This window comes from Clupea harengus, chromosome 7, assembly GCF_900700415.2.
Source record: "Clupea harengus chromosome 7, Ch_v2.0.2, whole genome shotgun sequence".
Taxonomy (NCBI): domain Eukaryota; kingdom Metazoa; phylum Chordata; class Actinopteri; order Clupeiformes; family Clupeidae; genus Clupea; species Clupea harengus.
This window is the reverse complement of record NC_045158.1, coordinates 22,778,988-22,802,987: the sequence shown is the minus strand read 5'-3', so window position 1 is coordinate 22,802,987 and position 24,000 is coordinate 22,778,988. Positions and strand designations below refer to the sequence as shown.

Here is a 24,000-nt window from a genome sequence, read left to right as displayed (position 1 = left end):
ACACACACACCCACACACACATATATACACACACACCCACACACACATATATACACACACGTACACACACACACACACACACGGGCCGAGTGTGAACTGCCCAGGTGCTGCGGGGCGAAACCCAAATGAGTGCACCCCGCTTTAGCCACCGCTGCTGCAGAAATGCCCCCCTCCGCGTACCCTCTACAATACTCCATATTCTGCTCCATTCTTTTCCACCCCCTCAGCAACCCCCCTCGCACCCCTCCTCACACCTCCGCCCCCTTTCACTCCCCTCTCCTCCCCCCTCCGCCTCCGCCTCCGCCTCCCCTCCCCCTCTCCATACCCTGCTCCCCCCCTCAACACCTTTCAGCACCCCCCTCCCTCCCCTACTCCACCCTTCTCCTCCCCCCTTCCCCTCTCCTGCCCCTCTCCATACTCTACTCCGCCCCTCTCCTCCCCTCTCCCCTCTCCTCCCCTCTCCCCTCTCCTCTCTCCTCCTACTCCACCCCTCTACACCTTTCTGTGCCCCCGTCCCCCCCCCCCCCCCCGCCCCTCTAGTGCGGAGGCCCCCCCGGCGGAGTGTAAATTGATACACATGCGGCAGATCCTCTCTGGCTTTACCTTCATCTGAGTCAGCGGTGCAGCCCTGAACAGTTGGCCAAGACCAGAAACACACACACACACACACACGCACACACACACACACACACATATACACACGCACACACACACACACACACACACCAGCCAGATGCACAACTGCCCCAGTACGCATCCAAACACACCAGCCAGCACCGGAACTGCCCCAATACACATCCAAACACACCAGCCACGACTACAACTGCCCCAATACACATCCAAACACACCAGCCACGACCAGAACGGCCCCAATACACATCCAAACACACCAGCCACGACTACAACTGCCCCAATACACATCCAAACACACCAGCCACGACTACAACTGCCCCAATACACATCCAAACGAGAGGTGCAGGCAGATCCAGATCCTTACTGTGAGGGTTCAGCTCTAGCTTACCACTTTAAAAAAAAAAAACTGGGCTAAAAAGTGAAAAAAATAAGGTAATGTATATATGTGTGTATGTTTGGGGGGGGGGGGGGCATAATTGTTACCATCGGACCAATATTTGTTTTTTGTGAATATGTGTTTTAAAGACTACTGGGGAGAGCGGCATGACGTTGAAGAGGAAGAGAGAGATATTGTAGAGAGAGACAGAAGGATGACATAGAGAGAGAGAGAGATAGGGATGAGAGAGAGAGGGATGGTGGAGAGAGGGATGGTGGAGAGAGAGAGAGAGAGGGATGATGGTGTGAGAGAGAGAGGGATGATGGAGAGAGAGAGAGAGATGGATGATGGGGAGAGAGAGAGAGAGGGATGATGGTGTGAGAGAGAGAGAGGGATGATGGAGAGAGAGAGAGAGAGGGATGATGGAGAGGGAGAGAGAGGGGGATGATGAGAGAGAGAGGGATGATGAGAGAGAGAGGGATGATGGAGAGAGGGGGGGGGATGATGGAGAGAGAGGGATGATGAGAGAGAGGGATGATGGAGAGAGACAGAGAGAGGGATAATGGAGAGAGAGAGAGGGGGATGATGGAGAGAGAGAGAGATGATGGAGAGAGAGAGGGATGATGGAGAGAGAGATGGATGATGGAGAGAGAGAGAGGGGAATGATGGGGAGAGACAGAGAGAGAGAGAGGGGGATAATGGAGAGAGAGAGAGGGATGATGGAGAGGGAGAGAGAGGGGGATGATGAGAGAGAGAGGGATGATGAGAGAGAGAGGGATGATGAGAGAGAGAGGGATGATGGAGAGAGGGGGGGGGATGATGGAGAGAGAGGGATGATGAGAGAGAGGGATGATGGAGAGAGACAGAGAGAGGGATAATGGAGAGAGAGAGAGGGGGATGATGGAGAGAGAGGGATGATGGAGAGAGAGGGGGGGTGGGATGATGGAGAGAGAGATATATGGAGTGAGTGAGTGAGTGAGTGAGTGAGTGAGTGAGTGAGTGAGTGAGTGAGTGAGTGAGTGAGTGAGTGAGTGAGTGAGTGAGTGAGTGAGTGAGTGAGTGAGTGAGTGAGTGAGTGAGTGAGTGAGTGAGTGAGTGTGTTACCTGGCCTGGCGTTGGCATGGGTGGGAGGGAGATTGCGTACGCTCTGCCCCAGCAGTGTGTGAGTTCGCTGGTTCACGCCCACAGGGCACTCTCGGCCAGATGGCCCAGTCGGCGGCCTGGCACAAACACCCCCACTCACACACACACACGTATATACACACACTGGGCATCGCTCCAGTCTTGAGGGCACAGAGTCACCAGACCCCCCCCATTACACCAAACCCCCTCACCAGAGGACCCGTCTGAATGCCCACTTATACCCACCCACCCCCTGTCCTGCCTCGAATGACGCACGCACGCACGCACGCACACACACACACACACACACGCACGCACGCACGCACGCACACACACACACACACACAGCCCTGCCACCAGGGGGTGCCACTCTTATACCCCCCCCCCCCCCCTCCCCAGCAGTTATCCCATCTGCTAATCCACTTACAACCCCTGAGTATCCCCTCCATGGCACACACACACACACACACACACACACACACACACACACACCATGCTGTTGGTAATTAGAGCATATCACTGTGGATTATCCCTCTAACTACAGCTCCAGTATCACTGGCAGGTCCAGTGTGAAAGCATGCCGTGTGTGTCTCCGACCGTGTGTGTGTGCCACTGATAGTGTGTCTCCGACTGTGTGTGTGCTTCTGATGGTGTGTCTCTGGCCAGGCCTGGGATGTTTCTTCTGTCAGACTACACGGAGAGAGAGAGAGAGAGAGATCTCCCAGTCCTGTGCTTCAGAAACAGATTGAGTGGTTTCATCGCTCTAACGAGGCCAATTAAAGATGAATAAATAATGACAGTTAATGGGACAGCGGACCCAGACAGAGCACATAGACAGAGGCATGACCTAACTAATGCCTTTGCTGTGTGTGTGTGTGTGTGCCTGTGTGTGTGCGCGCGTGTGCGTGTGTGTGCGCGTGTGCGTGTGTGCCTGTGTGTGTGTGTGCGTGTGTGCGTGCGTGGACAGCTTGTAATTGTATGTTTGTGTGACGGTCGTGGTGCGACCGCACATGAACTGCACACTTCTGCCCCATGTTTGCGACCACTAGCGCACCCAACAGACATGGTTTGCACACACACGCACACACAAACACTCATACCACTGATTACAATTGGATCCTACCCCAGTGAAACTGCTAATTGCCCAGACTGGCAGGGGGGGACACCCAAAATGGTCTGGGCCACACCACTTGGATAAGGTGGTTTTTAACAAACTTTTGAGACATCATTTATTTATGACATAGTTATTTCTTTGATTGATGATTGTGACAAAATACTATGTTTGTGTCTCAGGGTCTGTTTTGTCATTGTTGTATTGTTTTGTTTTCGTGTCAACCCCGGTGTGTAGAAATGGTGCTGGCCGCCAGGTATATAGGTTCATTGTTCTGTCTAGTTCAGGTAGTCTAGTCTTGTCAGGTATGTGTTTTGCTGTAGACCATTTTTACTGCTGATTTGTGACCTCTACCCCATTTAGAGGCTTAGCATGTATTTTTAATAGAGCTTGTACTGCTGCATGTTGTCCTCTACCCCATTTAGAGGCTGAGCAGGTGATATTCCTATATATATTTTTGTCCTCTGCCTATTGAGAGGCTTAGCAGTTCTCCAGAATATTGGATATGGAATAAACCTTTATATTTGAACTCTCGCTCTGTCTCTGAGCTTTTCGGGCCAAACCCACACATGTTGACGGCAACCGAGGCTCGGTCCGTCACAGTTTGGATGCAGGTATGTGTGTGTGTTTGTGTGCACCCATGCATTTCTATGTGTGATGAGTGAGTGTGTGTGCCAAGGACCACCAGGCTCTCTAGAGAGAGAGAAATCTCCCAGGTTGTGTTCTAGCGTGTGTGTGTGTGTACATGTGTCTGATGCCTGTATTGTGGAGTGTCTTCTGCTCCCTGTGTAAGTGTGTGTAATTTGCGAAACTGTCAGCATTGCGATCACCTTCATTAGGGGCTGTTTGTAAACAACGTCGGCAGCGGTAATTGGGGCATGATATCGGGGTCAGGGGGGCCGACCGGTGGCCAATCTCCTTTGCCGAGACGACCAATCCCCTTCACCGAGACGGAACCGCTGCCCTCTCCACCGTAATTAGGGCGAAGGGGTGGGGGGGGGGGGGGGGGCACCCCTTCTCCCCTTCTCCCCTTCTCCCCTCTCCCATCACCTCTTCAGACCTGATGCACATGCACAAACACACACTCTCTCTCTCTCTCTCTCGCGCTCTCTCTCTCTCTCATAAACACAGACACATCCGTACTCACATACAGAGTTAAGTTTACACACACACACACACACACACACACACACACACACACACAGTCTGAAGGGGGACATATAGTTCTGTGGACACGGTCTGTGCGCAGTCCATGGAGCACCAAAATGTTGTGTCCATGCATGACACACATACACACACGCACACACACACACACACACTCTCATAAACACAGACACGGTCTGTGCGCGGTCCATGCAGCACCAAAATGTTGTGTCCATGCATGACACACACGCACACACACACACACTCTCATAAACACAGACACGGTTGTGTCCATGTGGACTTGTGTGCGTTGACTGCGCATGTGTATGCAGGTTTTCAAGCACTGGCTCAGGGTCAAGAGAAAACCAAATCCATTCACGCTAATTATTCATTAATTGAGCAGACGCTTTTGTCCGAAGCAACTTACAGTACAGATGCACATTTTCATCAGTCTGTTTGCTCCCTGGGAATAAAACTACTGGAGAATGGAGCTGATTGAATAAGAGTTTTGTTTATTTCACGCTTCAGCGAATCCTAGCTGATTTAGATCACCACAACGCTATTTTAGGTAGCTATCACTTTTTAGGTAGAGGAGGCAACGGTTATGAAGGGGCAGATACATTTGTAGACCCATCCAAAAGAACAGTGTTTGCTCTAGATTCACACACCATAGAGATACGATTGCTGTAGATTCACACACCATAGAGATATGATTTCAAACACTGTGATTGAGGGATTGAGCTTGTGCAACACGTCCACAATGGAATTTGGAGACGCCCATGCGCACGCCCTTGTCTGCAGAGCTATACTTCTGCCCTTACACACACACACACACACACACACACACACACACACACACACACACACACACATTGCTGTGCAGCGGTCATTGTTTGTAGTCCAACAATGTCATATCATTTATTTTGAGTTGTCAGTGTTGAACTTGAGAATGTTGTTTTATTGTCTTGCCAAACACACACACACACACACACACACACACACACAAACACCCACTCGCTCGCTCGCACGCTCTCAGTATTCTCATTACTCTGTCTTTCTCAGTAGATGCCTATCTGGCAGGGGCTAAGGGGCATTAGACGTGTGTGTTTGTGTGTGTGTGTGCGTGCTCAAACGCAAATATGAGATCTGGTGTGTGTGTGTGTGTGTCTACCATACACATCCAAATGTTTTTGTCCATGTTTGTTCATTGATTTATTGACAGGAGAGTGACTAGTGCAGGTATTTGGGGAGTGTGTGTGTGTGTGTGTGTGTGAGCTGTGTGTCGTGTGTGTCTTGGCCTACTTTTCAGAGTCCTCTTTCCAAGGACACGTTTCCCCATCAATCGGATTCGCCCCTCCATGTCGCTCTCCTTCTTTATCATCTTGCATCCTTGGTCGTCGCACGGCTCGTGTGTGTGTGTGTGTGTGTGTGTGTGTGTGTGTGTGAGAGAGTGAGAGAGTGAGAGACTCGTCACCCTCAGGCTCAGAGCTGTGAAGAGCTCAACTTCTTCTTATTAATTGAATTTTAAAGTGACCTTGTGGTGCTATTGATCTGAATTAAAAACAGTTTTTCCCACCTCAAGGTCGCCGCGGCAACGGGGGAGCCAGGGGGGGGGGGGGGGGGGGGTTGTTGAGGAGGTTGGTTGCCGGGCGGCGGAGAGCCCCATGTGCGGAATATTGACGGAGTGTTCTGGAATGACCTGGGAGGGTTTGGATTGTGCTGAGGATGACGGAACACACAGGTGCTGAGGTCAGAGTGGGGCATTGGAGAGGACATACACACACACACACACACACACACACACACACACACACACACACACACTCAATCACTTTCAGTCATACACACACTCACATATACACTTATCCACAACCTCACACACGCAGACTTCCACACATACAGATTTGCACAGTCACCCATACACAACACCCATTCACACACAGATAGGTTTACTCACGCATGCAGACACATACCGTGACCTCCACAGAGGAACACACACTCACACGACTGATACAAACTCCCCTGCCCTCACACACACACACACACACACACACACACACACACACACACACACACACACACACACACACACACAGTCCCCGGGCCAGGTGTAAATATTCTGCCGAATAAGAGATGACATCAGTGAAATGGAGACGTAATCGGAGGTGTTTACTATGCAGGAAGTTCAGTCTGTCTGCAGCCCAAAGTTTCTCTGGCCGACGCAGCACTTTTCACCTCTCTCCCATGCACCTAACACAGCTCCCCCTAGTGTCTCATCACAGCAGCACACACACACACACACACACACACACACAGCGGCACTCTGACACATAGAAGGGGATCACACTGAAAATAATGAAACAGCAAAGCACAACGCAGTGCTCAGACCGTAATAATTATATTGTTTTAAATGAAGTTCTATCTCATTCACAACTGATGTGAAGTACTAATGTCAGAGTACAGAATGCCTAAAGTGTTGCTAGGACATGGGCGTCGCCACAATATAACTTGGGGGGGGGGGGTCACGTCCCCCTCACTTAAAAAAAAAGTCGTTTGGACCCCCCCACATTTTCCATCAAAATATTAGTGCATGACTGGTCTACTAGTCCAGCGTTCTTTCCATTGCTTCATAATCAAATCCGTTCCACTTTATCAGTAGGGGGAATACCCATAGCAATAGAAATCCGCTCCGCGTTTTCCTGGTTTCCTACACATCACGCACCAGATTCAATTCCCATAGTCTTTGATTGAAGCGTTGCGCTAGCTGTTCCACAGACGAGATGAAGGAGATTTTTTTCGAGGAAGAGGAAAGTAAGTCAGAGTTGCCCAAGTTTTCCCTTTAGTGGCCAAATCACCCTTATGAGACATTATCTGGCTATAATAGCATTAAGTCACAAAGACCCTTCTGCAAACATTATGATTATAGCTAGATAGGCAAGCTATTTACCTACAACTAGCACTAGGCAATACCATACTTTATTTACCCATTACAAGTGGAACAGCATTTGTTGATTTCTTATTCTGGAACTGAAATATGTTGTGCTTTTGGCCGTGTTCAGACCTAGGCGTCTGTTTCAGGCAGAAAGCGATGACCAGGATGTTTTTTTCAAGTAGCTAAAAAAAAAATGAAGGTGGTTTATTTTTTAACAACCGTGAGCTAATCTGGAGTTAACGTTAGCTAACATGCTAGTTTTTCTAACGACTTTTTAAATCCTCCTTTTAAATATTTTGCTCCCATTAAATGGAGAATAAAGTGCCAAAGTTGGTCAGTGTCAGTCCTCAGTGTATTACACCAAAACATTATCCTGGCTATCACCAGACCAAGCTCAATCTTAATTAAGATTGCAGATCGGCTGGGTTTACCCAGTCTACCAGAACATAATAGTAGTCAGTAATTGCAGACCATGCCGACTCCAAGGAAAAACAATGAAAGAGAGAGATCATTTTTTATCTAAAAACATGGTAAATGCACCAGAATGCGGGAAATTGCATCTACATCTTTCAAAATTTTCTGGGGGAGAACCCCCAGACCCCCCACCAAAATATGCCCACCCCACTCTCAAAATGCTGCTGAAGCCCTTGTGCTAGGATACTGTAATCTGACATTGATGACAACGGGTTACGCTCTGGAAGTACAACGTGAATCTTCGCTCTGCTCCCACATCATTAGCGCGGCGCTAGCGGTGTCAGCGTTAGCATCATCAGCGCACTCTAGCGGTGTTAGCGTTAGCATAATTAGCACAGCGCTAGCGGTGTTAGCGTTAGCATAATTAGCGCAGTGCTAGCGGTGTTAGCGTTAGCATCATTAGCGCAGTGCTAGCGGTGTTAGCGTGATTAACGCATCACTTGCGGTGTCGGCCGTAGCAAACAATAGAAAACCTGCCGCTTCTACCACTACTACCACTGGTCAGTGTGATCCTCACCATACTCTCTCTCTCTCTCGCGCTCTCTCTCTCTCTCTCTCACTCTCACTCTCGCTCTCTCTCGCTCTCTCTCACTCGCACGCACGCACGCAGCAGCGCCCTGACACATTCTCTCTCTCTCGATCTCTTACTCATACAGCAGCACACACACACACACACACACACACACACACACACACACAGAGCAACACACAAACACACACACACACACACACACACACACAGACACACACACACACTCTTAAACACAGCCACTACAGTCAAAGTTTCTCAACTTCGGGAGGTTCGCTTGATCAGGCTTAAAAGAAATGAGCTGAAAAAGAAGGCAGGTCTCACAGCAGACCTTTCTCGCTCTCTCACATTCTCTCTTTATCTCTCTCTCACATTCTCTCTTTCTCTCTCTCTTTCTATCTCTCTTTCTATCTCTCTCACATTCTCTCTTCCTCTCTCTCTCTCTCAGATTCTCTTTTTCTCTCTCTCTCTTTCTCTCTCTCTCCCTCTCTCTCACTCAAAACCACCCAGCCTCTTAGTTTAGGAAGTAAAGACCGAACAGAACCATTGTCAAATCCAAATGGACTTGTTGCTTGGGAACAGTATTTTTTCTGTTACATCACAAGCCCCCTTTTCATTTAGCTCCCTACCTCTGTCAGTCTCGCTCACTACACCGCCCGTCCCCCCCGTCCCATTTGTCTTTCTCTATTTCTTTTTGTCCTTCCACCTCTCCCTCTCTTACTTTCTCTTCTCACTCTCTCTCCCTCACTTACTCACTCCCTCTCTCTCTCTTTCACTCTCTCTCTCTCCCTCACTTACTCACTCCCTCTCTCTCTCTGTCTCTCTCTCTCACTCCCTGTCTTTCTTTCTCTCTCTCTCTGTCTCTCTCTCTCTCACTCTGTCTCTCTCACTCCCTGTCTTTCTCTCTCTGTCTCTCTCACTCCCTGTCTCTCTCTGTCTCTCTCTCACTCACTCTCCACTCAGACCACTCTGGTGTCTAAATAAAAAGCACCATCTGCGATCTGAGCAGAGCTGAGTGTGTGTGTGTGTGTGTGTGTGTGTGTGTGTGTGTGTGTGTGTTGCTTTGCTTTGCTGTTCCATAGCTTACAGAAGTGCACTTTAACTCTCCTAATTAGACGCTGCAGGACGCCCCAAAGTTTAGCGGGTGCAGAGTGAGCCCGTGGGTGCTGCTGGGCCCCGGCCAACCCACACCCACACCCCCGGCCCTGCGCCCCCCGACGCGAGCAGCCACACCAGCGGCCGGCCCTGCCAAGCGCACCCCAGAATAGCTGCCTGCGTGGTGGTGGTGGTGGAGGCTTTGTAAGGCGTAGTGTTTGTGTGCATATGGCAGGATTGCGTAGCGTACGTCGGTGGAAAGAGCGTCTGTGTTCCTCTCTCTCTCTCTCTCTCTCTCTCTTTCTCTCTCTCTCTTTTTCTCTCTCTCTCTCTCTTCGTTTATGTTTCTGGCACACAAGCATGATTACAGTCTTATTATCCCTCTGACATATATTACACACACACACACACACACACACACACACACACACACACACAAACACAAACACATGCGATCTATCTCTCTCTCTTTCTCTCTTCATCACTCTTTCCCTCCTGCTGTGAGGGAAGCTGACCTGCTGGTCTGGTCTAGCAAGACAGGACTCTCATACCCACTGTCACTCAGAGACTCTGGTTCTGCTGGTCTGGTCTAGTAGGAAAGGACTCTCATTGTAAAACATTTGTACTGTGTGTCAGTGTGTCTGTGTGTGTTTTGTGTGTGTGTGTGTGTGTGGCTCAGGGGCGTGTATGCTAAATGTGTGAGGTGTGTGTGTGTAGAAAAGGGCTACAAGTACTGCGTCTGCGAGAACGCGAGGGTCTGCGTGGCGTAGATTTCACCATGGGAGTGTGTAAGCGCGTCTCTTTTGGTGTCCGCGCCAGAAGAGCACCAGCTGCACAACATGTCTGTGGTGTCCACAACTGTCCGTGTGCGCATCTTCAAGCCAGAATAATCAGGGCCTCAGACAGCCTCTGTGCGCTGAGTGTGTGTGTGTGTGTGTGTGTGTGTGTGTGTGTGTGTGTGTGTGTGTGTGGTGTGTGAGGAGTGTGTGTGTGTGACCAGTGGGGACCTGGCTGTGCTGTGAGCAGAAAGGGGCTACCAGTAATGCATTAGACAGCCTTTGTGCGCTGAATGCTGTCTGGAGTCCCATGAAGTACAGCATTGTTCAGAATAGAAAGAGAATTTTTTCATGTTTCGTTTTACTGAGAGGCTCTGTTGACTGGCATTGTGTGTGTGTGTGTGTGTGTGTGTGTGTGTGTGTGTGTGTGTGTGTGTGTGTGTGTGTGTGTGTGTGTGTTGACTGGTTTGTGGTACACTGCTCCCAGGCATTGGTCTTGTACATTTCGTCTGGCTGACACAGAGAAAGCTCGGAACAGATGGTCTGTATTTTACTCGTCGGTCCATCAAGCCATCTCTCTCTCTCTCTCTTTCTCCCCCCTCTCTCTCCATCTCTCTCTCTCTCCCCCCTTCTCGCTCTCTCTCCCTCTCCCTCTATCTCTTTCGTTCTCATTCTCGTTCTCAATCTATCTAGCCATTCATTTATTTATTTCACTTCTCTGTGATCCTATGGTGAAAGAAACAAAAGCCCTGCTGACAGACAGAGAGAGGGAGAGAGAATAAAGGAGAGAGAGAGAGAATAAAAGAGAGAGAGCGAATAAAGGAGAGGGAGTGAAGGGGACAGAGAAAGTGTGAGGTGCTGAGGGATTTTGGGGGAGAGAGAGAGAAAGAGAGAGAGCAAAAAAGACAGTTTGAAGGAGGGATGGATGGAGGGAGGGAGGGAAAAAGTGTCAGTGCTCAGGAGAGGCAGAGAGAGAGAGAGAGAGAGAGAGTGTGTGTGTGTGTGTGTTTGTGTGTGTGTGTGTGTGTGTGTGTGTGTGTATGTGTGTGCAGTAGGGGAAAAAGGACTAATAATCTCCTGAGAGCTCATCAGAGCTCCGCTCATCCAGGGCCACTGCCGCCACCACACACACACACTCACACACACACACACAAACACACACACACACACCACACACACACACCAGGCTCAGGGTGAACCGCATGGGCCACAGAGTCATGCCCACGCCAGCCAAACTTTTAAAAGCCACTCGACCCCACAACCCCCCACAACCCCCCCCCCCACACACACACACACACACACACACACACACACACACACACACACACACACCCACGCTCAGCCTGTGAGAGCTGTTTTAGATGAGATTTGCTACTCCACTGTGTGATTAGTTTAGTGGTCTGAATACTTAACTACAGGAGTCTGATCAGACGAGTTCACTCACCTTTGTCGAGTTTATAACTGACTGGTATGTTTGAATATATTTATTTATTTTAATCTCAACAATGTTTGATGCTTTGGCAACACAAATGTGTGTATGTGTGCGTGTTTGTGTGTGTACGTGAAATGTAACCCTGTAAAGACTGACACATTCCATGTTGGCCACAAAATTATTTTAAAATTCTTTTTAAGTTGAGTTGTTTATTGAATAAATAAATCTAGACAATTACATACGTTTTTTTCAGGCCTATGACAATTTATTGATCACAAACATTTTTATTTTAGAAAAAAGGCTAATGTTGTTAATTTGAGTATTTAAGTATTTTGGAATATTTCATGTGGGATGGTTCTTTTTTGAACCTTTTATGTGGCAAAAAAAGAAAAGAAAAGCATAATGGTACTTTCCATGTACCTTGGAGGTCGGAACTCGTAGCTTGGAAAAACGTCAAACCTGAGTTGACCACATACCAGTACAACAAGTTGGAAAACAACCAGCAGTACGCGGGATACATGCGCATACAAACACTGTAGCATCATGTCCACAAATGGAGGTAGGACAACACTGTGTGCACGACTGATTTAATGAGACAGAAATAAGATGGAAGTGCTAATAAAGTATATTACTGCAGCTTTCACACTGTTGATGCGCGGGGGCAGCCATCTTGGATTCTGAAGTTGGGGTTGGTGAGGTTTGTCCGACTTTCTGTGTTGGAATTCCAACTTCCAAACCCAATAACGCACCAGTTCTCCACAAATGAACCGTAATGTGCTAGGGCAATGTACCTCCTAGAGGCCAACCTGTCATAATAATGTCTTCATTTTGGGGGAAACAGTTTTCGAGTTATCGACATGTATCAGTTGCAGCGCCCCATATGACCATTGGAGATTGGTGAATATGTCATATTATCGACCAAAAATCAGTGGGGGGAAAACAACTTTGGTGGTCATAAAGATTGTTTAAACCATGTTTGGTATGGGTAGAGAATGCTGTATCACCTAAAGCCTTAATCACAGATACACACAGTCTTATTCTCTGTGTAATTCCTGCTTTTTCATTAGTTGCTCCAAAGCTTTTAATTGGCTGATTTTTAACACCAGTGCGTTTGATTGGCTATTTTAAATCCCCCACCTTTTGATTGGCTGTTTTTAAATTCCAGAGCTTTTGATTCGCTCTTTGTCATTCCAGAGCTTTTCACTTGGCCCTCTGTTGATCGGTATGGATTTCTGCTCAGTGCATTTGATCCCCCCCATCTTGAGCTGAGTAGGAGCAGATGCTCGTAGTCGGGGAGATGGTGGAGGCCCTCATGATGTTCATCCTGTTCATGCTGAGCGCAGTGTGTGCTGTAGGAGGGGCCGTCACCATCAGCCATTCACAGTCATTCACAACCACTTCAGTCTGATCTGGAGACAGGCGCGCTTGGTCGGACTACAGTCATTCACAACCACTTCAGTCTGATCTGGAGACAGGCGCGCTGGGTCGGACTACAGTCATTCACAACCACTTCAGTCTGATCTGGAGACAGTCGCGCTGGGTCGGACTACAGTCATTCACAACCACTTCAGTCTGATCTGGAGACAGTCGCGCTGGGTTAGACACTTGCACGAAATTGTCAAATATCTGCCTGGAAGAGGAGTTGTCTTCTAGCATAAGGCTAATGGTGTATTTGTTTACCATAAGGCTAATGTTGTATTTGTTTACCATAAGGCTAATGGTGTATTTGTTTACCACAGTAATATTAGGCTTTTAAATCTAAACGCTGAGAGAATGAACTCATAACCACACTCTCTCAGCCACACACACACATGCGGCTTGACTAGAACACACACACACTCACACTCACACAAAGACAGACTTGTAGGACAGCATCACACACACATGCACACACACATCCACACAAGCAGACACATCCACTTAAACACTCACGTTCACCGGACACACACACAGGTAATAAGACATAAATCGGTTTCTGAAGCTTCTGCCATTTGTCAGGCCTCTACCCCTTTAACATCAGTGTGTGGGACCTGTCCTCTGCTCTGTGTGGGTGGGTGTTTTAAGATGGGGGGGTGCCTCTATTAGCGGCCTGTCGGCAGTAATGGATTCCCGCTCTGAGTACCTGTCTGAGGAGAAACACACACACACACACACATCTGAGCCGCAGTAGAAAGCACACGGCAGGCTTTGAGCCACTCTGACAGTCAGGAATTTAATAAGCAAACTCTGAAAGTGTGTGTGTGTGTGTGTGTGTGTGTGTGTGTGTGTGTGTGAGAGAGAGAGAGCGAGTGTAAGAGTGTGTGTGTGTGTGTGTGTGTGTGTGTGTGTGTGTGTGTGCGTGCTTATCCAGCCCAGGCCACATTCATGAAATATAAATGAATATTCCAGCTTCCTTCTTGACATGTTAAATCATGTCAAAGCTCCTTTAATCCTGCCCACCCTACCCCCACCCCCTCCCTTGCCAGAACGAAAGAACCCAGAACATCCCAGCCTATCCGATATCGGCAGGGCCCAGGCGTCAACGCTTAGAACCTACCAGCGGTGGAGAACCACATGTCTCCTGCCATGACGATCTGGAATAGACAGAATAGGGGCTCAGCTGTGTGGTCCTTCATGCTACAAAACTGCAGAATGGAGAGAGATATTTTCAGCGTAGAACAATGATGTATTTTTATCCTTTCCTGTCGGGACTGTAGTTTAGGCACTTTATGTCAGTTTGGTTTCGGACAGTGATTGCGTTTGGGTTGAATTCAAAATCAAGGGATATATATTTTTTCCCCCTTTCTTCTTTCTCATCACGCTTCCTTGCTGCAGAGCTGTCTTCTGGCCCCTTCTCTCATAGGTCAGTCAGATTTAGAGAGTCGCTTCATTACCCCCTCCACCAGCGACTCTGACGAACAGGCTGCTAGCTGATGGCCCACTCACTGAAGACGCTAGCACTGCTGTCCTGCTCCAAGTCATCCTCTCAGATTTCGAGATAACATGAGAATAATTTCTTCCTATGACCAGTTCCACCAGTGACAGTGATGAACAGGGACCTGGTTGATGGCCCAGTAGCTAGCTCTTGCTGGAGACAGTAGAGATCTCTCTGCCCTCTTAAGACGCCCAGTGGCTTTTATGTTTCCCACAGAAGTCTTCAGCAGTCGTCTCTCCAATTACCAGCCTTGCAGGAGCCCGCACATGACAGGTCTCCCTGGCAACATTTTGTCTGGAGAAAAAAGGCAATTTTCCCGCAGTGGAAACAAATAATTTTCCCATTAATGTATTTATTCATTTATGCACGGCGAATCATTAGATCCTCTGTCACCAGCTCTTACATTTCGCTGCTCAATTCCTGCTCCTGACTGCAGCACAATTTATCAACTTTAGCGCTTTTGATGCGGTTTAGCAGTGCAGTTCTCTCACGAATGTCACCCCCAAACAAACGGCTCGCTGGAAAACAGACAAACTCATATTCAAGCCTTATTTTTGAAGCGTGTCTCCAGTAAGAGCAGAGAGGGATGATGACCCGGTGACATCTCCGGGTGTGTGTGGAATGACATGTCTGTTTTACCAAGACTCATAGAGACATAAAGACTCTTGGACAATGCGGTTCAAACAGTGAACATGTGGAGTGGTAAATGGACTGCATTTATATAGCACTTTTCTACCCATAGAGCACTCAAAGCGCTTAACACATTAATGCCTCAGACATCTACCCATTCATACACCGATGGCAGAGGCTACTATCTAAGGTGCCAACCTGCACATCGGTAGCAGTTGGGGGTTCAGTGTCTTGCTGAAGAACACTTCGACACTTGGTGAGGAGGAGTCGGGATCGAACTAGCACCCTTCCCATTGCTAAACGACTCCTCTACCTCGTGAACCACCGTCGCCCCCTACGACACGGTTTGTTTTACCAAACCTCATAAAGACATGAAGTCATAAATGCTTCTTGGTAAACCACAGTGCAGTTCAACAGTGTAATGATTGGGGAGCCGCCCCAGCAGTGGATGCCAGTGTGGTAAAGGAAACAGAAACCCTTACGCCCGCCGCTGGCACAGTCAGTCCGCCGCTACCCTGATTCTGTTGTGCAATGCATACCGCGCACAGGACGCAGTTCAATCGAACATCACTGATATTTGCCAGAAAAAAATGGGATGATTGTATTTCCAGTTTCCTGACTAATCATTCATTTTCCACGGTCATAAACTCTGAATAAGCAAACTCTGAATAGATTGAACAGGCTCAGCTGTAGCCCTGGTCTGCCGCTGTGTCTCACCAGGGAATATGCAGAGACGGGTGAATATTCCTTACGTTTGAGATCACCTCCATTTGTCAACGTAATCCAGTTTTATCTTTGTGCGATTGGAGGTGATGAGTCAGACTTGCCACTGGCAGGAAGCTCCAACAGAGCCCAGGCTTCAGGCCTGAATGGTTGGTTTCCGTGGGTACCAGAGTCCAGGCTTCAGGCCTGAATGGTTGGTTTCCGTGGGTACCAGAGTCCAGGCTTCAGGCCTGAAGGGTTGGTTTCCGTGGGTTACAGAGCCTAGGCTTCAGGCCTGAAGGGTTGGTTTCCGTGGCTGGTTTAACAGAGCCCAGTCTTCCTCAGTGCTGGAACGAGCTGAAGGGTTGGTTTCCGTGGGTTACAGAGCCTAGGCTTCAGGCCTGAAGGGTTGGTTTCCATGGCTGGTTTAACAGAGCCCAGTCTTCCTCAGTGCTGGAACGAGCTGAAGGCTTGGTTTCCGTGGGTTACAGAGCCCAGTCTTCCTCAGTGCTGGAGCGAGCTGAAGGGTTGGTTTCATGTTGTTTTGCTCCGATGTGAAAATGCCACATTATGCAGTGAACCCTGCTTGCCTCAGATGAGGTGTTTTTTAATTGTCTGTGGTGGGCACAAATTTAATTATTCAACATCAGCAGCCCTGGACTATTGGAAATTCAGAGCCATGCAGTTTCTGCGTGCGTGCGTGCGTGTGTGTGCGTGTGTTTGTGTGTGTGCTAGAGTGTGTTCGGGTGTGTGTGTGTGTGTAAGGGTGTGTGTGAATGCTCTACTGCCTACACGTCTGTTTTTTCTCTCTTGCTTTGAGTCGCACAAAAAAAAACCTGTGAGCGTTTTGTGCGTCTGGCCCCTTGGTGTGTGTGTGTGTGTGTGTGTGTGTGTGTGTGTGTGTGTGTGTGTGTGTGTGTGTGTGTGTGTGTGTGTGTGTGTGTGTGTGTGTGTGTGTGTGTGTGTGTGTGTGTGTGTGTGTGTGTGTGTGTGTGTGTGTGTGTGTGTGTGTGTGTGTGTGTGTTTTTTTTAAGGGCAGCATAGAGTGTTCTGAAAGCAGGTGGCCACAGGGTGATGCTGACCTTCACAGGCTGACTGAAGTCCATTGTCCCTCCCTGTCACTCCCCCCCCCCCTCATGGATCCCCCCAGGAGGGCACCCCTTATTGGGAAGCACCCTTTTATTCCACCCCTCTATCTCTCTCTCTATCTTTATCTCTTTATCTGTTTCTTTCTCTCTGTCTGTTTTTTTTTCTATCCCTCCCTCCCACCCCAATCTCCCTTTCTCCATTTCTCCTTTTCTCCCTTTCTTTGTCTTTCACCATTTGGTCTTTTGCCCCTCTCTTGCCCTCTCTCTCAAAACACACCTTCCCTTTCTCTCACCCTCCTCTGCCCATGCCGATGTCTCTCTCTCCTCTCTCTCTCTCTCTCTCTCTCTCTGTCTCTCTCTCTCTCTGTCTCTCTGTCTCTCTCTCACTCACTCACACACTCACACACACACACACACACACACACACACACCTGGCTGCTGAGCTGCCGGAGCAGGGCCATAAATAATTCAGCCTGTCCCCTGCAGGCACTAAGCAGCGCTGTTGTGTTCCGCGGGACACTGCTGCTGTTTGAACAGCTTTGAGAACTAATCGCAGGAGGCCCTCCATATCTCACTTCTTCTCCTTTATCTCCTCTGTCGTCTGTCCATTCTCTATATCTCCACATCTCTTACTACCAGTCAGTCAGAGGAGTGTGTGTGTTTGTGTGTGTGTGTGTGTGAGAGAGGAGAGGGTGGTAAATGGCATCTCAAAAGAGTGTGTGTGTGTGTGTGTGTGTGTGTGTGTGTGTGTGTGTGTGTGTGTGTGTGTGTGAGAAGAGGGTGGTGAATGGCATCTCAAAGGAGTGTGTGTGTGTGAGGAGAGGGTGGTGAATGGCATATCAAAAGAGTGTGTGCGTGTGTGTGTGTGAGTGGTTGATGGGCAGCGTCTAGGCTGCCCCTGTCGGCTGGGCAACGACCCCAGCTTAACGGCTGAGCTCACAGCCTCCACTGACATTTTACTGATCAAGGTCAAGGTGGAACCGTTTCTGCAATTCACACACTTTAATTGCCAAGACTGCATGCGTGCTGCTCAGCGGCCGAGGAGAGTATGAGAGAGACGGAGGGAGAGGGAGAGAGAGAGAGAGAGAGAGAGAGAGAGAGAAAGAAAGAAAGAAAGAAAGAAAGAAAGAGAAAGAGAGAAAGAAAATAAGTCCTCTGCCAAGGTCATGACAGTTTCCTGGGGAAGACGGAGCGTTGCATGGGTGGGACGCCTGTGGAAAGCACAGCTCGCTTTTGAAGTCCTGGGCAGCATTTAACAGCGAGACCTCGCCAAAGACGAGTGTGTGTGTGTGTGTGTGTGTGTGTGTGTGTGTGTGTGTGTGTGTGGGGGGGGGGGGGGGTCGGGGTCACACAGATCACGTGGCTCAAAATGAAATGGGAAAGGGTGTATGGGCGCACTTGTGTTTGTGTGTTTGTGCGTGTGCGTGTGTCATTTTTAATCATTTCAATCCCAGATGAGCCGTGTCTGAATGTGTCAGTGGAAAGCTCCCCTCTCCCCCCTACACACACACACACACACACACACACACACACACACACACACACACACACACACACACACACACGCACACGCCCAGTGAACTCAGACGTGTTTTGGTGTGTGTCCCCACACAGGTGACTCTGGGGAAGGTTCTGAAAGCCATCGTGGTGATGCGGAGTCTGTTCATCGACCGCACCATCGTCAGGGGCTACAACGAGGACGTGTACTCAGAGGATGGCAAGGTAAGCGTGACACACACACACCTCACACACACACACACACACACGCACACACACACGCACACACACACACACACACTCTCACACACACACATACACACACACACACACACTTGCCCGGCAGTGGCAGGCCTAACGAGGTTGATCCCTTCAGGGGGCCACACCCACACACTGGCCACCGCTGAGTCAATGCCGCCACTGCGCACACACACACACACACACACACACACACACTGATCTCTGTGGAGTCCATGCTGCCGCTATTCACACGCACACATACTGACTACCATTGAGTCCAAATTGAGTACACACACACACACATCGCATTGCCGCCTTGCTGGTCATTATACCCATGTTGTCGCCTCAATACAAGCACACACTCTGTGGTCTCCTAGAGAGGTGGTTAGCGTTTAGCTCCTGCTGCCTCCCAAAGAATGGAAGGGTGGAACGTGGGATTTTTACTCTTGTTCTTTCTTTTTCTCCATCCCCTCCCCTCTCCGCTGAAATCCTGGTGTCATTATTCTCCGAGCGCTCGTTTAATAATTTACCCACCGTGCCTCGCTGCCTCTCCGCCACATGAAAAGCGTGTCGAGGATGAGAGCCGCTCCCTCCGCATCTCACCGTGGCGGAACGGGCCTAATCTCCTCATTCATTTTCCATGTGGATGGATGTGTGTACGGTGCAGTGCAGCGTTAGCGTTAGCATGGTTGCCCTGTCCTGTCCTTCAGTGCGCTCAGGCCCTAAGCACTTTGAACTGACACTAATATGAGATGCATCAAAGGACGTGCACCAACCTTGATCATGGGTAATTATGGCTGCCAGTGTGATGGCTCAGAACTGCCTGCCAGGACAATGCTATATGGTGCGCATGGTTATGCCTCTGTGTGTGTGTGTCTGTGTATGTAATAATAATCAGCCTCACACACTCTCCTCACACTATAGCCACTGAGCCTGGGAAACTGTGTTCTGGAATGTTCAGTGTTAGTTTTTATTATTACACTGCTCACCTGCTCTAGAACGTTCATAATGGTCACTACATTTCACTATTAACTCTGCTCACCTGTTCTAGAATGTTCATAATGGTTACTACATTTCCCATTTAACTCTACTCACCTGTTCTAGAACGTTCATAATGGTCACTACATTTCACTATTAACTCTACTCACCTGTTCTAGAATGTTCATAATGATTACTACATTTCCCATTTAACTCTACTCACCTGTTCTAGAACGTTCATAATGGTCACTACATTTCACTATTAACTCTACTCACCTGTTCTAGAATGTTCATAATGATTACTACATTTCCCATTTAACTCTACTCACCTGTTCTAGAATGTTCATAATGGTCACTACATTTCCCTATTAAGTCTGCTCACCTGTTCTAGAACGTTCATAATGGTTACTACATTTCCCTATTAACTCTGCTCACCTGTTCTAGAATGTTCATAATGGTTATGTAATTTCCATTAACTCTGCTCAACTGCTCTAGAACGTGTTCTACTCCTGTTCTACAACATTGCTTTACACTGATTCTATTCACTTGCTCACCTGTTCTACAACATTGTTTTACTGAAGTGGAGCCCAGCTGCTTGTTCTAAGAGGTTCCTCAACTGGATCAAATAATTTCAGAATATTCTACAAATGTTTTGTCCTCAATTTTCATGATTTACAATGTTCTCCAGGTATCAAATTATGGTTCCTGTAAGTAACATGTTGCATAATGTTCTTCAGGTTTAGAATTATGGTTTCTGCTTCAGAGCACTGCTAGGCTTTAATCTCCTATGTAATAGTCAGTCTGCCGTACTAGTACAATGGTCTTTAATCTCCTATATAATAGTCAGTCTGCAGTACTAGTCTCACAATGGTCTTTAATTTCCTATATAATAGTCAGTCTGCAGTACTAGTCTATGGTCTTTAATCTCCTATATAATAGTCAGTCTGTAGTACTATTCTAACGATCTTTAATCTCCTATATAATAGTCAGTCTGCAGTACTTGTCTAACGGTCTTTAATCTCCCATATAATAGTCAGTCTGCAGTACTATTGTAATGGTCTTTAATCTCCTTTATAATAGTCAGTCTGCAGTACTAGTCTATGGTCTTTAATCTCCTATATAATAGTCAGTCTGCAGTACTAGTCTATGGTCTTTAATCTCCTATATAATAGTCAGTCTGCAGTACTAGTCTAATGGGCTTTAATCTCCTTTATAATAGTCAGTCTGCAGTACTATTCTAACGATCTTTAATCTCCTATATAATAGTCAGTCTGCAGTACTATTCTAATGGGCTTTAATCTTCTATATAATAGTCAGTCTGCAGTACTATTCTAATGGGCTTTAATCTCCTATATAATAGTCAGTCTGCAGTACTAGTCTCACAATGGTCTTTAATCTCCTATGTAATAGTCAGTCTGCAGTACTAGTACAATGGGCTTTAATCTCCTATATAATAGTCAGTCTGCCGTACTAGTCTAATGGTCTTTAATCTCCTATATAATAGTCAGTCTGCAGTACTAGTACAATGGGCTTTAATCTCCTATATAATAGTCAGTCTGCAGTACTAGTCTATGGTCTTTAATCTCCTATATAATAGTCAGTCTGCAGTACTATTCTAATGGGCTTCAGTTGGGGTTTTCCCCACTTCCCTTCTTTAGAACGTTCCTCAGCTGGCAGGCATGGATGGTTTCAGCACCCCTGACCTTGACTGAGCAGAAGCCACAGTAGGGGTGTGTGTGTGTGTGTGTGTGTGTGTGTGTGTGTGTGTGTGTGTGTGTTTGTGTGTGTGTGTGTGAGAGAGAGAGTGAGACACACACACACACACACAAACTGTTTGTGTGTGTGTGTGTGAGAGAGAGTGAGACACACACACACACACACACAAACACACTGTTTGTGTGTGTGTGTGTGTGTGTGTGTGTGTGTGTGTGTGTGTGTGTGTGTGTGAGAGAGAGATAGAGAGAGAGTGTGTGTGTGTGTGTGTGTGTGTGTTGCCCTCTATCCTCCTCTAGGCTCCTGGACCAGATTCATGCCCCAGCCCCCCACATTAGCCTATGCAACTCACACTAGATAGGCAGGCATGCTCTTAGCAGAAAAAGGAGAGAGAGATGGAGAGGGATTGAGAGAGAGAGAGAGAGAGAAGTAAAACTGCACTATCAAAGTGGGGGCTTCAAAGGCTATGCGAGGCATCTCTTGGGTAATTTGTGATCCAGCATTCTCTTGACTTCAAAGGCCGTGTGTGTGTTGGAGTGTGTTGGAGGGACAGAAGAGGAATCGAATCTGATTTCTCTAATAAATGCTGACACCGGCGCTGTTTGATATAAGATTCAGGGGAACGGTTTGATTTGTTATCGCCTTTGAAAGCGTTCGGACGACCTTCACAACATGCGGCGGCTCCACGGCGGACACGTCTCCGCGTCTCTGCGCAGCGGACGGCCGCTGAAGGGCGGTTCGCCACCGCGGCCCCCCTGACGGACGCTCCCCCCTCCCACGGAAAGTTGGGAGATGATTGACATCACCTCAGTTCACCTTCTTAGTTTGGCTTCCACAGACCCACCCCAAAATATTTCAGAGTCGAGTGTATCACACTGTGTGTGTCTCATACTGTGTATATCTGTGTGTGTGTGTGTGTGTGTGTGTGTGTACGTGTGTGTCGCTATGTTTATCTCGCTGTGTGTCAGTGGAAGAGAACGGTTCAATTTGAACACATATTGGTATATATTGCAGCAAATTATCGTCGCAGTGCTGTATGATTTCTTTGAAAACTTTCAGACAATTGTATTGTTTTGGCGCTAAATAAATTGAATTTAATTGAAAAAATAATGAGTTCTTCCAGAGATGTCTGTATGTGTCTGTGTCTGTGTCCATGTCATGGGTGTATGAAGATCCCAATCTTAACACCATGCTTTTCTTTTTCTTTTTTTTTTTCTTTTTTCTCCCTGTCCTCTCCCCAGCTGGATATCTGGTCAAAGTCCAACTACCAAGTCTTCCAGAAGGTAAACGTCCCCCTGTGGTACCTAACCACTGAATGGGTTGGAGTCCTGAGCTGCGTGTGTGTGTGTGTGTGTGTGTCTGTGTGTGTCTGCACCAGCACCACTAATTAAACGTGCAGCCCAACTGCACTAGAAGTCGTTTGGGGTAGAAGCGTCTGCTGAATGAAGTAGTGTAAATGTAAGAATGTGTCAGGTGGGGCTGAATGTGTGTGTGTGTGTGTGTGTGTGTGTGTGTGTGTGTGTGTGAGATTTAATGGACCTCCTGCAGGGCGACATGTTGCCCCCTCTGACTCCTGAGTCTCCCCTGTCCCCGCCCTCTTTAGCGTTTCCCGCATGGTCTTCATCATGGTCTTCATCACCTTCATCTTCTGCTACCCAGCACCACCCCTCCCCTGGCTTCTGTTGTTTTAACTCCGCACCAATTTGTGTGTTTGTGTGTGTGTGTGTGTGTGTGTATTTCTGTTGTTTTAACTCTGCACCCGTTTATGTGTGTGTGTGTGTGTATATGTTTCTGTTGTTTTAACTCCGCACCCGTTTGTGTCGCTGCTTTTTCTCTGTTCCTCCCACATCTGGGCTTCAGAAAACTTCCTGCCTTTATCTTTACACACACACACACACACACACACACACACACACACACACACACACACACACCATATCTCATTAGGGTGGAATTATCGCCTTGGCAACTCCTGGGCAGATGGAGAGGTACAGACAGCTTGCCAGTGTGCAGACGTACCTTTTAAGAAAAGGAAAGGAAAAAAGATTGATAGACAGAGAGGGGGAGAGAGGAAGAGGCGGGGGGAGGGTGGGAGGGAGGGAGACAGAAAGAGAGAGAGAGAGAGAGAGGGAGAGAGGGAGAGAGAGACAGAAAGAAAGAAAGAAAGAAAGAAAGAGATTCAAGTGAAAGCTCACATCTGCATGGGCTGATCAAAGGAGGACATGTTTATTTCCTCCCCTCTCTCCCTCCCTCGTTGGCTTAGTCGCTCTCTCTCTCTCTCTCTCTCTCTCTCTCTCGCTCTCTCTCACTAACTCAAACACTGGCGCTCGGTGGCACCAGCTCAGCCCCCCGCTCGTCTGCCCCTCCCATCTGTCGCTCTGCTACCCCCCACCCACCCCCACCTCACCACCTCCATCGCGGCCCCTCATTAGCCGAGTCGACACGTTCACGCGATCCACCGCAAATTAGCGCCTGTTAGCGCAGGTACTCGTCTGACATAAACACCCGCTCCACTCCACCAGCCCCACAAAACGGGACAGATACACACACACACACACACACACACACACACATACATACACACACACACACACACACACACACACACACACACA

The 24,000-nt window shown here is 48.2% G+C and overlaps 1 protein-coding gene across 1 annotated transcript in view; it reads left to right on the top strand.

Annotated features, from left to right (window-relative positions):
• Nucleotides 1-24,000, top strand: part of med27 (mediator complex subunit 27) — a 74,493-nt gene that overhangs the window by 45,007 nt on the left and 5,486 nt on the right. The window contains exons 5-6 of the mRNA XM_012821102.3: nucleotides 18,572-18,679; nucleotides 22,627-22,668. Coding sequence (XP_012676556.1) covers nucleotides 18,572-18,679; nucleotides 22,627-22,668 — 150 coding nt within the window. The remainder of the gene's footprint in view (nucleotides 1-18,571; nucleotides 18,680-22,626; nucleotides 22,669-24,000) is intronic.